This window comes from Trachemys scripta, chromosome 11, assembly GCF_013100865.1.
Source record: "Trachemys scripta elegans isolate TJP31775 chromosome 11, CAS_Tse_1.0, whole genome shotgun sequence".
Taxonomy (NCBI): Eukaryota; Metazoa; Chordata; order Testudines; family Emydidae; genus Trachemys; species Trachemys scripta.
In genome coordinates, this window is record NC_048308.1 from 37780031 (window position 1) to 37794488 (window position 14458).

General features: G+C 45.5%; 2 protein-coding genes across 4 annotated transcripts in view; one reads left to right on the forward strand and one right to left on the reverse strand.

Moving 5' to 3' along the window:
* The window catches only part of SLC25A12 (solute carrier family 25 member 12), an 88370-nt gene extending 83530 nt beyond the window's left edge, over window positions 1–4840 (reverse strand). For 2 of the 3 annotated variants that reach the window (XM_034785042.1, XM_034785044.1), the window contains exons 1-2: window positions 4254–4307; window positions 3513–3566 (exon numbers count right to left, since the gene is read on the reverse strand). In XM_034785042.1, coding sequence (XP_034640933.1) covers window positions 3513–3566; window positions 4254–4292 — 93 coding nt within the window. In that variant the 5' untranslated portion in view covers window positions 4293–4307. Of the gene's footprint in view, window positions 1–3512; window positions 3567–4253; window positions 4308–4761 lie in introns of those variants that run through there. The other variant, XM_034785043.1, reaches the window with a different exon arrangement.
* Window positions 4841–13079: 8239 nt separating this feature from the next.
* HAT1 (histone acetyltransferase 1) overlaps window positions 13080–14458 on the forward strand; it is a gene marked incomplete in the record, with an annotated part of 48127 nt that continues 46748 nt past the window's right edge. The window contains 1 exon segment of the mRNA XM_034785749.1: window positions 13080–13214. Coding sequence (XP_034641640.1) covers window positions 13208–13214 — 7 coding nt within the window.

Genomic DNA, 14458 nt, shown 5'->3' on the forward strand with positions numbered 1-14458 from the left:
AAACCTGACAGATTATTTTCAGCTCCATATGAGAAAGTCATGATACTGTATTTAGAAAAGGTGCTGGCAAAAAAGCCAACATAATAAGGAGTGACAAAGTAGGTAAGCCTTTCACTTTTGACATGTATTTATAAATTCATAGTATCTGGCCCCAAGTGACCTTTCTGCGATGCAACCTATAAGGCAAGTATCTCTTAGCATGAAAAAAATAAAATGTTTGACTAAACTCGGATAGAGAGAGATTATATATATACACACACACACACACACACATACACTCTTATATTTATCTATATTTTATTAAGAAGTTATTTAATTTACCCCAAAATTAAAATAAATTTACTTTATTACACATTAAACTTTATACTAAAATTAAAAATTGATTCTTCAATTCCAAATTATTTCTTTGCAAAAGAGAATTCTTATCACACATAAAAAGGATAATTCAAAACTGAGCATTTAATTAATTTGAACATCTTGTTTTCTATCACCACAACATAACATGTCTAAGCTAAGCACAGTCTGTCTTTTTAACATACAGTTAGATGTCATCACATTGGTTTTCAACCTAAACTAATATTTCCCCTAGCCCTCCAAATTTTATCTTTTACAGAAGAAAAAATTCACTGGTATCCCTCTCATCATTCTCATTAAATCAGGTGCAATGGATTTGAGAAAATGGACTTTTAATGGAAAAAAATGGTACTGCGTTTTAAATAAATAGAAAAGGGTAACGTTCCTTTTTCCTTCTTGCTGATTCAGTTCCATTTTGGGTTCAACCGACAGGGACTCATTCAACCAGATACTTTCCACATTTAACTGCATCTCCTCTAAGAAAAAAAAATGGAGGTTCACCAGGAAATTAGATAAACACTGTCCTAAAGAGATCTGTGTCCCTCCTGCTCTCCATTTCAACTTCTCCTTTGTTTTGTTCCTTTAAGCTTTTGCTCTCTAAAAATAAAAAGATTTACTGCTAACACTTTAATAATTTAAACAATAAAATCTTACACCAAGTTTCAGAAATTCTGATAATATATGCACAGCATACACACTAATATATTAATGTGAATTGGATGGTAACATTTAGTAGAATGTATCATGTGAACAGGAGGAAGGATAAGGACACCCTGTACCACAGTGCAAGGTGAACATATGAACTCTATTCCTCTTCATGATCCACATCGTTCTTGTGTCTATTTTCAAGGGAAGCCAAATTTAGGCAGGAATGCACGCCCTTTAGCTGAACAACATGGAACAGACTTGCACTCTCAGCAAAGAGCACAACATATCTGACCTATGAAATGTGTTGTAACACTAACAATATTTCTCAACAAAGTTCTATTTGTTTTTGTCTGGTAGGTTTCTGTTGTGATAAACAAAATTATAAATACGGTAAGTTTATTTATAACCTACCAACATTGCATGAACAGGATTTCAAACTTGTGTAATTTGCCAAATTATCAAAAAGAAACACAAGAAGATCTCTTTCTATGCCCATAACTTTTTCTTAATTTGATGTACCTCTAAATATTAAACAATTTAAAATGTTTAAGTTCCTATAGATTTTTTATTGCAAGTTTCAGATATGCAAGAAAAATAATATGGCGGCCATTACATCTTCATTTCTCATGTGCACAAAACAAAGTGGTCTGCATATCTGTTGTAGAACTTGTGGAATTAAGACTTTTTAAAAACAAACAAACTGCCTACCTGCCAGTAAAATATTTAACTTCATATCGAGAACTTACAGATTTAGCATCACTGTAAGGATAAAAAATACTACATACATGACTTCAAATAATTTACTTCATTTCAGCAACAAAAACTCCTACTTCAAAACACAACATAAGACAAGAATCACATATGCTCTGCATTATACAGAACATTCCAGTTGAACAGAATAAGATTATGCAAAAAGTTAAATACGTCAAATGTCAGAAAACAACCCAGTCATGTTTCAAGTCTTGTGTATGACTGGCAAAATGTTTGTTTGACGGTCTGTTTAACTAGCAGAAGTCCACAAGCCAATAAAACATCTTTTAGATATCTGATACTCATTTGCACTTCAATAAATTAATACTTAACTATCTTACTCTTTAAGACTAACTATTACACCTCCAGTTTATGCTTTTATGCTGGGGGCCGGGAGAAAAAAACTTTACATGGTATATCAGATATTAAAAAATTAGACAATCATTTGAATATAACATTACAATTTTTAGCACCCACTCCTGTATTCAAATTAACCATCTATGAAAAAATGTGATGGTTAGATATAATTAGTTCTCTCAGCCAAAAGGGTCTCTTGGCTGCTTATCAAGTTCCCAGATGTGCTAATACAGCATCAAAGGGCATATGTCAAGGGAGACATAAAAGTGACTTGTGTTATTACAGTCTTATTTCCAGTGGAACTCCTTCATTTAAAATTACTTTCATTTCTTGTATTCTAGCTAAAGTGTTTTACTTGAGAATTTCTGACTGTAAGGGAAATATCCTTTTTACATGGAAAGATATTTAAAATATTAAGAGACACAATCAAGGACCAAAGACACTGCCCCACATTTGATCACATCAATCTTGTTACAAAATCTTACTTTCATAATTTTGTGTTTTCCTTTTAGAATTATGTTTCTGACGGCTTGAGGGAAATCAGAGAGGAGTGGAGAAAAAGCTTCCAGTAATTCAATATAAACATACCAATTTGGGAACCCTATACTAAGAAAGTGACATGATGTAAATAGACCAGTGTACACACACACACACACACTATAGATTTTTTTTACGACTCTTAACTATAGTCCAACCTTTTTATAAGAGAATCAGAAAAATCCTTAAAGTAAAATCTACAGTATAAAACCACTTTCAAAGTAGAGCTTTTTTATTATCTTGAAAAGTATAACTTAAAAAATAATGCAGCTTAGGGTTTGGGGTTTTGTTTTTGTGCTATAGAGGAAATGTTGTAACTATTTCAAAAATATTTGAAGGAAAGAAGTATTAAGACCTAACTTGTTTCAGTATCAGTTTACCTTAATGCCACTCAAACCTAAAAGGGTCTTTTGACATACAATATAAATAATGTGAACTTTAAAGATCTGAGTGTGACAAAATGTGTGTCACATACTTTGACATACCAACCATTCCCCCGTAGCAATTGCCCTGCCATAGTAACCACTCCCCATGGCAACCACCCCTCTCTAGCATATCAAGGGTTAGGCCTTGTCTACATTGCTACTTTACAGCTCTGAAACTTTCTCACACAGGGATGAGAAAAAATACCCCCCTGAGCGATGCACGTTTCAGCACTGTAGTGGCAGTGTAGACAGTGTACCAGCGCTGGGGAGCCGCACTCCAAGAGCTGGTAGCTACTCCCCTCATGGGGGTGGTTTTTTACAGCGCTGGGCTGGTGCCGCGACTACACAATCACGTTAAAACGCTTCCGTGGCAGCGCTTTAACATTGGTAGAGAAGACATACCCTTAAAGAAATAACTGTCAATCAAATAAATCAGTTTACCTGCAAAAATATGTTCCGTAGCTCATTGGGATCCGCTCTTTTGGTTGTTTGCACCTGTAAAGTCAAGAAAAGAAAGTTAATGCTTTACTAGCTAGGTAATTGACTTGTAGTGTAGGGAATCCTCATGCAATCTATGCTGATAAGGGTAATAAATGTCAGGTCTCTTATCTAACTGATAAACAGAATCCCAAACATTAAAATCTAAGTTTTCATTGCTTAACTTTAAAACAATTCAGGGAGAAGTGATAGCTGTCAAACTCAGTAACTGTTGTCTGAGAACAAGGGAGACAGTGAAACAGACTCAAATGTCAGGAGCAACAGTATCTCCACTGCCCCAAATGGTAGAAATTGCCCTTATCAGAAGGAATTGCAGTAACACTTAAGTCTTGCATCTGATGAAGTGGGCATTCACCCACGAAAGCTTATGCTCCAATACTTCGGTTAGTCTTAAAGGTGCCACAGGACCCTCTGTTGCTTTTTACAGATTCAGACTAACCCGGCTACCTCTCTGATACTTAACACTTGTGAAGTGTCTCCACTTGCATTTATAATTGTCTTAGTTCACTTGAATTAAAACATGACCACACTCTAGTTCAGACAAACCACTGGGAAGACCTTGGGACGCTGAAAAGTTCAAGCACATGCACCAGCATCCAGACTATACCTGTAGGCTAAAAACTCACTAAACAAACACATTTTACACCTTTGGCTTTACTATGTGCAACAGAACAACAAACATACCCAACAAAAATCATCAATATTTTTCCAAGTGAAATGCATTGTTCTTAAAACTCCCCAGAGAGCTACTCTATTCACCCGCAATACCCCCAGAGCTGCTCTCACCCCCACACTGCCCACAACCGACCCTTACCCCAAAGCTGCTCCCTGCCGCCACCACAGGACCTTTCCATCCAGAGCTGCTCCCTCCCATCCCCCACCACAGGACCCTTCCCCCCAAAGCTGCTCCCTTCCTTCCCACTACTCGCCCCTGCCCCCTAGGGGCGCTCTCCCCCCTCCCACACACTCCTTGTCCCGGGGTGGGGGGCGCTCTCTTCCCCCTCCCATCTCCCTCACACCCCATCGCCCCCTTCCACAGGGTTGCTCCCCCGACCCCTTGCTCTCTGGGGGCCGCTGCCGGGTATCAGGCCCACAGAGCAGCAGCCGCCGCCGCAAATCCCCCGCCGGCCCCACACTGGCCGCCCGCAACACCCGGCTCCTTATGCAACAAGCGACGGAGGAGCAGAGTCACCTTGACCGCCATGCTGAGCGCGGGGAGGGGGAGGAGGAGCTGCCAGCCCAGCGCTACCACCAGCCAGCCGCGCCGCCGCAGCCCGGCCCTATGCTAATGAGCCCCCCCTGCCGGCACCTTGCGCCGGCAGGCGGGGGCGGGGACCCTGGTGCTGGGCCCCGCCGGCGGCTGGCCAGGCAGCGGGCGGGGGAGTGAGGGCGCCTGAAGCTTGTGGCCCCACTAAGCGGTCCCCAAGGATGGAGGGTTGCGGGAGTGAGGCACCTCCCAGAGGAGGACACCGGTCTCGAGCGAGGCAGGAGTGCCTAGCCCTGGGGTTGTGACCGCCTGGCGCCTGCCAGACAGGGCTGTGAGGAACCTGACCTAGGCCAGATGCTGGCGGTCCGGGGAGGGGAGGGTGCCAGCCTTTGCTACAAGGACCTTGGTATGGCTCTTGCCCACTAGTGCACCACCTCAAAATCTTTGTGTGACTCCTCTCCCACCTGCCAGAGGTCTGGATCAGTGGTTCTCAGCCTTTACATTCGCAACCCCCTTTTCCAAAAGTGACCACTCCAGGATGCCCCTCTGTTTTTACCAATGTAGAAAGGTTAGAGTAGTCTTGACCTCCTGACATCTGTTCATGACTCCCAGATTGAGAACTGCTCTAGGGGTCTGACTCTGTACTGCCTTACACCTTATGACAGAGGGATAGCCGTGTTAGTCTGAATCTGTAAAAAGCAACAGAGGGTCCTGTGGCACTTTTAAGACTAACAGAAGTATTGAAGCATAAGCTTTTGTGGTGAATGCCCACTTCATCAGACGCAAGTAATGGAAATTTCCAGAGGCAGGTATAAATCAGTATGGAGATAACGTAGTTAGTTCAATCAGAGAGGGTGAGGTGCTCTGCTAGCAGTTGAGGTGTGAACACCAAGGGAGGAGAAACTGCTTCTGTACTTGGATAGCCATTCACAGTCTTTGTTTAATCCTGATCTGATGGTGTCAAATTTGCAAATGAACTGGAGCTCAGCAGTTTCTCTTCGGAGTCTGGTCCTGAAGTTTTTTTGCTATAAAATGGCTACCTTTACATCTGCTATTGTGTGGCCAGGGAGGTTGAAGTGTTCTCCTCCAGGTTTTTGTATATTGCCATTCCTGATATCTGACTTGTGTCCATTTATCCTCTTGCATAGTGACTGTCCAGTTTGGCCAATGTACATAGCAGAGGGGCATTGCTGGCACATGATGGCATATATAACATTGGTGGACGTGCAGGTGAATGAGCCGGTGATGTTGTAGCTGATCTGGTTAGGTCCTGTGATGGTGTTGAGATTGGAAAGTGTTATATTTTTTAACAGTCACCTTCACAAAGGATTCATTTTGGAGTTATATCAGTCCCACCTATGATAACTAGTCCACAAACAATGCTGTCTGATATCCACCATTCCACTTGAAGTTGCTACATTCACCTCCCTGTGTGGACTTGGGACCACACTATAGCAACCTCATGATGTGAGTTGCAATGCCCCCCATTCCAGACACAGACAATGTATGCTTCTTTACCCAATCAATTGCACAAATATAGTGCCAAATTTTCTACTGGTGTAGGTGGGTACAAGGCCTTTGAAGTCCAATAGGACTTCTTGATAATTTGTTCATTAGCACACAGATCACAAAATACCTCATTTAACAAACCAATCTAGCTCTTCATTTACTATTAGCATGGAAAAAAGGGGAGTTCACATGGATTTGAGATATACAATCTTATGGAGTTGTGGTAGTCTCTATATATTTAATATGGAAATTAGCAACCTATGGTAAGCCAAAATTTCAACTTCCATGCCCTTTCAGTTTATCAAAAAGAAATTAATAATCCCTCTGAAATTTCACATACCTTATGTCATGGCAGGATAGAGCTTTTCTGGGAAGACTGAAAACATTCTGGGGAATGCTCTTAAAGGTATGCTGTTTCAAAAAAAAAAATCCTGTTCTTCAGCTTATAAACATTTTTCTAATTTTTGTGTGTGTGGTTCCTATCTTTAAAATGACTTGGCTTACAAACTCCAAATTTGTTTTATTTTTCTAAGGAAAAATGCCTGTTCAGCTATAGGGGAAAGGCATTTTTTCCTCATCTACATCTGCTGTCACAGGTCTTTAAAAAGCTTGTGACAGTATGATTTTGTGGGCCTGATTCTGCTCTCACTTACACCACTTTAAATCAGAAGTAGCTCTACAGATGTCAGTGGAGCTTCCCTGGTGTAAAAGCAGTACGAGAGGAGAATCAGGCCTTGTATCTTTAGTTAGTAGTCAGGATATATTTCAAGATATTGGAAGCCTGGGTGAGGGCTCCAGAGCTGTAAGGCCCAGTGAAGATCTAATGGCCACATTGTCTAATCCATCCCATTGGGTGATTAATTGATAAATTTAAAAGAAATCCAAATGCGCAGGTATGGAAATACCCAGGTATGGCACCCAAACAACCTAAACTACACCCTGTAGGGATGCCATGCTATAACCATACAATTATTATTAATGCATAATAGTTTTAGATTAAAAAGATGTAGGCCAGAGGTGGGCAAACTACAGCTCATGGGCCACATCCGGCCCGCGGGACCCTCCTGCCTGGCCCCTGAGCTCCTGGCTCGAGAGGCTAGCCCCCAGCCCCTCCGCTGCTGTTCCCCCTCCCCCGCAGCTTCAGATCACTGTACCGCCAGCGCAATACTCTGAGGTGCGAGGCTGTGAGCTCCTGGGGCAGTGGAGCTGCAGAGCTGGGGCCTGACCTGGTGCTCTGTGCTGCGCGGTGGCGTGGCTGGCTCCAGCCAGGCAGCACGGCTGCCTGTCCTGGTGCTCTGGGTGGCGCGGCTGTAGCGCCGCCAGCCACTGGTGCTCCAAGCAGCGTGGTAAGGGGCCAGGGAGGAGGGGGGGTTGGATAGAGGGCAGGGGAGTTTGGGGTGGTGGTCAGGGGGCAGGGGTGTGGATAGGGGTCGGGGCGGTCAGAGGGCGGGGAACAGTGGGGTTGAATGGGGGCAGGGGTACCGGGGGGGCAGTCAGGAAGGAGGGGGGGGTTGGATGGGGCAGCGGGGGGCAGTCAGGGGCAGGAGTTCCAGGGGTGGTCAGGGGACAGGGAGCGGGGGGGGGGGGGGCAGGCGTCAGGGGGGGGCTGCCAGGGGGTGAGAAGTGGGGGGGTCGGATAGGGGAAGGGGGCTGGGCCACGCCTGGCTGTTCGGGGAGGCCCTCCATACAATTTTGGAAACCCGATGTGGCCCTCAGGCCAAAAAGTTTGCCTGCCCCTGATGTAGACATATTACATTTTTTCCCTCACATTAATTCTAGGATGTAGTCTAGCTCAACTGGTAAAGGAAAGGATGTAGAAATAACATGTCATGCATCACAACAGAGTTGGAATCTCTTCCATTTTTGAATGTATCTGTGGTGAGTAATTATTTTTCTGCTATGTAACAGTATTTCCTTCACATCCTCAGAACAGTTCATTTCTAACCTTTGGAACCATCAAGGAGCCACGCTTTGATACAGAGAACTTGCAGATTTGGGTGATTGATCTGACCCGCTTCTTGAGAAAGAAAATAAGGAACAGGATGGAGAGTGATTGGCAGACACACCGCCGTCTGAAAAAGGTATGGAAACCATGTTTTTCTTGGCCACGTTGGAACGATAAGAATAACACTGGCCTATTCTTTCTTTATCTTGAGTATCACTTTGGAAAGTAGTGGAATTGGTAGAAACACATATAAGAGATGTCTGTTCCATCTGAGGAGAAAAGCATCCCTGAGAGACTGGTGACCCAAGCCTGCTCTGGAGCAGAATTGAGGGAATTTCTTGTTCTTAGCTGTGGCAAACAGGTCTATCTATACTCTTTCTGATCCAATGGGAGATGTTCAATAAAGGCATTTAAATTGGAATAATTGATGTGGTTATATTTTGCCATGAGGGCTTGATAGTTAGCAACCCTAAATTGTAGGGTTGCTGAAGAATATGAATTACGTCCAAGTAAATCCAGTCATTTCCAGTCCTTGTCATATGGTGTCATTTTAGCATAGTGCTGTCTGTTATGTTCCTTAACAGCGTCAACAACCAGTGAATTTGTGGATGGGTGAGAAAACAAAAAGTCCATGTCTTTAAAGGGCACATAATATTTCCTGTCTGTTCTTTTGCACATCAGGGGTATTTGGCCGGTGTCTGCCATATAGTTTTCACTGGATCAAGCAACGCCTCGTTTATGTGGAGTGTAATTATGGCTGATGACAACGTCTGCAGGATGTCAAATAGTTTCTGCTGTGACTCTTTGACTTCTTAAGTGGGATTTGAAGGGAATCCACTGCCCTCTTAAAGAGGTCTTGAAACTGCTTGAAGTCGCCTGCTTTTGTTGGTGGGGGAGGCATGGCTGCCTTGGCAGGAGATGATGAGGAAATGTTGGTCACCAGAGTGGCTTCCTTGTCTAGTCTCTCCTTCTGTTCCTCAAAGATCTACTCTTAAGCATCAGGAGGTCTGGCTACTGAGAATGAGATAGATCATCTTTCTCTATCTCTCTGGGTGATGCTAGAGGTTCTTGAAAATTGTTGTCTATATGGCACCAGGGGTCCCAATGTGGCCATTGAGGTTGTGGAAATGACATGGGCAGGAGCACCCAAGGGTGTCCATACCAACTGTCTCTTCTGCTCTGGCAGTAGATTGAAGGAACATGAGTTTCCACCTGACTAGCTCCCTGGTGTTGCAATGGAGAGCTCTGGATTGACAATTAATATAAATCATCCCCATCATTGTTGTTGTTTGACCAGGGTGCAGCAGTCATGGATGGTGGAATAGACTGTCCTGGTAGCATGTAAATCCAGAGACCTGGGTGTATTCCGTACTTCAGTTATGTCGTTGCCTGGTAATGGTGATTCAGTCATCTCTAAGACCATCAAGTCTTTGGGGAACTGAAATTCCTGCGGTACTGGAATAGCCATCAATACCACTGAGGTCATAGGAGAAGGTGCCATTGAAGTGGACATAGCCATCTGTACTGGAGGCCCTCTGCACTCCGAGGAATGGCCAGCAGGCATCGTTATAGTCTTTTACGGTGCTGGTGTACTCGGTACTGATTGTCTATGAGCCTCCATTGGTGCTGTTTTAGAGGAGCTGGGTCTTTCTTTGCTGCTCCTTTCCCCGATGGTACTATTCTGCCTGAGCCTGCCCTCTTAGCATCTTTGGGCATACCAGTGATATTGGTACCGGAGAATCCTGCAGCCTCATAAGTACCTAATCGTGTGTCAGTTGGTACTGAAGTTATCGACTGTGCCTAAGACCTCTTTCTCTTGGCCGATTCCCTGCTCGGGGAACTTGTGGTCCGCTTCTTTGAGACTTTCTGAGAAGAGTGTAAGGATTTCCTCTTTGAAGTCACTGGAGAGTGTTGATTGGAGGATGTTAATGGGATTGGTCTCAGTGGTGACTGCTATCAAAAGGGGGGTCCCGGGCTCTGGGGTCAGAGGCTGGTCAGAGTGAGTTTCCATCATGAGTAGTCTTAATTTCAGCTCATGACTCTTTCTGGTTCTTGCCTTTAGTTTGAGACAGCGAGACATTCTCCGAGGCAGCGAATGCAGCAGGAATGGCCGTTGCTCACTGGAATGACTTCCCAACAGAAGAGGCAATGTTTAAACTTGTGGGGAGCTGGGCATACCCTTTTTAGGGCTTTCTGAATGGGAAGAACTAGGGAAATCTAATTTATACTATTCTACAAGCAAAGTAATAATATATATGAATGAAATAAAAAAAGAAGAAATTATTAACACTAACATTAACTAACTGAAGCCGTATTACTACTAAGGAAAAAATTATTAAGAAGCAAAACACTAAGAAGAATCTCTATCAATGGGCTCTGCTAAGGCTCTGTTTCAGACCAAGGGTAGTTGAGAAGGAACTGAGGATGGTTTTCCTGCACAACGCTATTTAGCAACAGATCACAGCGTGAGATGGGGAGAGTTCATGTGCAGGCCAAACAGTTACTGCTACCAAAAATCTCCAATCTGAAGCTCAGGGACATGCACCTATAGGGTCACTATTTGAAAAACTGTTAGCTTGGGTTTTGCCTCCTTTCCAGCCAACCTACAAAACTGGTTTTAGCCAGGACAGGGCCATGAACACAGAAGAACTCTGGCAGTATGAGACAAGACCATCTCTGAGGAGAGGGGAAGTTGTTCAGAGAAACCTTACTGAGACACACAACACCCCGCTGAGGGTGCCTGAAGAAGTTAGGCCTGACTAGGTTACCATCAGAAGGTGATAAGATTTTAGTTAAGAATAGATGTGTGTATACTTTTTTATATTAAAATCCTTTTTCTTCCCCTAAAAGCTCTATTCCTTTTGCTAAAATAAACAATACTTTAATTTTAAGAAGACTTGTCTGATCAATGTGTACCAGTGGTCACAGACTCCTGAAACGAAGACTGCAGGTGCCCCAACTCAGTCAGGTAAGAATTGGTGGAAACACATATAAGAGATGTCTGTTCCATCTGAAGACTTGATGTACAGGACACTGTGTAGCCCAGGATCCAGTGTAGGAGTAGGAAAACTAAGCAATTCCACCCCTGGATAGGTAAAGGCATGAGATCTAATATCTGAGGGGGTCCATTCAAAGACCAGGAATGGGGCAGAGGTGTAGCTAACACTGTGACCATGGCATATCTGTTAAATAATTTTTTTCACCAGAATATGCAGGTTTTGAATATAGAAATATTAAATAATAGCAAAAATGTGCCATCACTTTTAAAATATATATTTATTGACATGGAGGTAATATATTTCATGAATGTCTCAGCAGTGACAGAATGGGAACAGAAGATAGTGAATCAGCAGCCTAGAAAAGTAGCCTTAGTGGAAGGATGTGAAACTGTTAGGAATAGAAGGTATTGGAAGGGGAGTCTGGCATCCACAACAAGAAAGAGGAAAGGAGAAAACAAAGAGCATCAAAAAGAGGTTCCAAATCAGAGGGGATAGGGTGGAGAGGATGGGAATTGAGAGAACCATGTTTGGAGAAGGCCAGGGAGAGAGGAAGAAAACACACTAGGATGTTGGTGTAAGTATGGAGACAGCCTGAGGGAATGATAGGCACAAAGAGGCAGAATCAGCTAGACACCATATTTGTACTACAGCATCTCCAGCCAAAACCAGGGCTGTACAGGACTGAGCACTCACTGTACATTAGGGTTGCCAACTCTCCCAAATTGGCCAGAAGTTTCCTGGAATTGGAATCAATCTCCTGGTGGCTACTGAAACCCAGGAGATTTTAATAGGCCGCTAAAAGTCCAGTCAGCGGCGCGGCGGGTCTAAGGCAGACTCCCCACCTGCCCTGGCTCCGCGTGGCTCCCAGAAGTGACCGGCACGTCTCTCTGGCTCCTAGGCACTGGGGTGGCCAGGGATCTCTGCGTGCTGCCCCCATCTCGAGTGCCGACTCTGCAACTCCCATTGGCCAGGAACTGCAGCTAATGGGAGCTGCAGGGGTGGTGCCTGCAGGCAAGGGCAGTGCGAAGAGCCACCTGACCGCCCCTGACACTAGAAGCCAGACACACTGGTTGCTTCCAGGAGCTGCCCGAGGTAAACACTGACTGGCCAGAGCCTGCACTCCTCACCCCTTCCCAAACCCCTACCCCTTACCCCAGCCTTGAGCCTCCTCCCATGCCCAAACTCCTTCCCAGAGCCCACACCCAAGCCCCTCCTGCACCCCAACCCACTACCCCAGTCCTGAGTCCCTTCCCACACCCCCTCCCGCAATACAAACCCCTTGGCCCCAGCCCAGAGCCTCTCCTGTACCCAAACTCTCTCCCAGAGCCTACACCGCCTCCTACATCCCAGCCCAGAGCCTGCACCCCCTCCCACACTCCAACCCCCTGCCCCAGCCCAGTGAGGATGGGGGAGAGCAAGCTAGAGAGAGAGGAAGGATGGGGTAAATGGAGGCAGGGCCTCAGAAAGAGGGTGGTGCAGGGGCATGGCCTCAGGGAAGAGGTGGAACAGGGGTGTTTGGGTTTGTGGGATTAGACCGTTGACAACCCGACTGTACATGCACGTCCCCTAGCAGGGAGCTGAAGATGCTCAGGATGAGAGCAGGAGGCTGAAGTCACAGGGACCAAAAGAGCCAGGAGTTGGGAGCAGGCCGAGCCACAGGGATTAGACAGCAAGCCCTGGACTGGCAGGGAGCTGGAGGAATTGAATCGGGGTGGAAGGTGGAGACTAGAAGGAGGCGGGGTTATGCAAATGAGTCACTGACTCTGTAAAAACACAGCGTCCCCAATAATAGGGAGAGTTCGTATGTTGGAGCGTATAGCGCATGCGCACTATCTATAGCTGCCAGTTCCCTTCCCCCTTTGCGCACCGTTGCTGTCGGCGAGCGGAAGCGCGTGGCTATGCTCTCACGTCCGGTGTGTGGGCGCGCGGGTTGATTCGGTCTGTGTCCGGGTGACTTGGCTGCTGCCGCTGCTCCCAAATGGCGGGTAAGTTGCGGTGGCGGAAGGGAGCTGTGGCCCGAGGCTCTGTCGCGGTTTCGCCAAGCGCGGTGCAGGGAGGAACCCCGGCTTTCCCTCGGGCCTGTCCTGTGGCCCAGGAGTATAGGGGCCTGCCCGTGCCGCTGCTCGCGCCCGGGAGGGGCTTCCTGCTTCCCGCGGGGGGCGGCAGGCAGCTCCCCCATCCGCCCTCACCGCGCTGTTTGGGGGAGCCGCCGGCGGCTTGTTTGCTAGTCCCCGAGATGCGGTGCCTAGTTCCTGTTACGCCGCCTGCGCCGTCCCTCGGAGCGTGGGGCTCCCGGAAAGCGGCTCCCTGTGTCCTGCTGCTCGGGTCTCTTCCCCTCGCTGCGACCCGGCCTGCCTGCGCCGCTCGGGGGGATCGGGCCGCAGTGTGGTGAGGAGGCGTGGGAGGGGACGCGCTCACCGGGAAGCAGAGCCCAGAAGACTTTCATTACAAGCCGATGAGATTTTTTACGGAGTGGCTGCACCTTCCTTCTGGGGATGAACAAGGGGAACAGTTCGCAGTGGCTCTGCTCTGTAGGCCCTGGCCAAGGATACATCCAGGCCTGTCAGCTATGTCCAGATTCAGGTGTCTGCCCAGTCCTTAAATACACATGGCAGCCCGTTAAGTCAATAAAAACAAACTTTACAGATGGTCTGGATAGGATAATAGCTGGCTTTTCCTTCAAGTACCAACTCTCCTTTGACATCCAGCATGTTTATGCTAAGGTTATGGATCTCCAGAAACTAATTAAACTGCAAAACTAGTATGCTGTTTGAAAGTGTTTTTTTCCTCATTAACTTGTACAGGAAAAAGTTATCACTTGAAACATAAAATGAATGGCCTGAAATCAGAAGAAAATACTTTGTGCAAACTTCAACTGATTTATGAGATGGGTTTTAGAAAACTTCAAATATTTACTTTTTAAACTTTCTAAAGCTGCAGCTTAAAAATAATTTGGTTTAGAAACTTCCTCTGTTTTAGTCCATTGTCCTATGTAAGGTCAAGTGCATATGACTAGATACTATGATGGGCACACTAGAAATGTGTGAGATGCAGCGGTAACTAGATATCAGAATTAACTAACGTTTGGGATCAGAGGGGTAGCCGTGTTAGTCTGAATCTGTAAAAAGCAGAGGGTCCTGTGGCATCTTTGAGACTAACAGAAGTACTGGGAGCATAAGCTTTCGTGGGTAAGAACCTCACTTCTGCAAGGCATCTGAAGAAGTGAGGT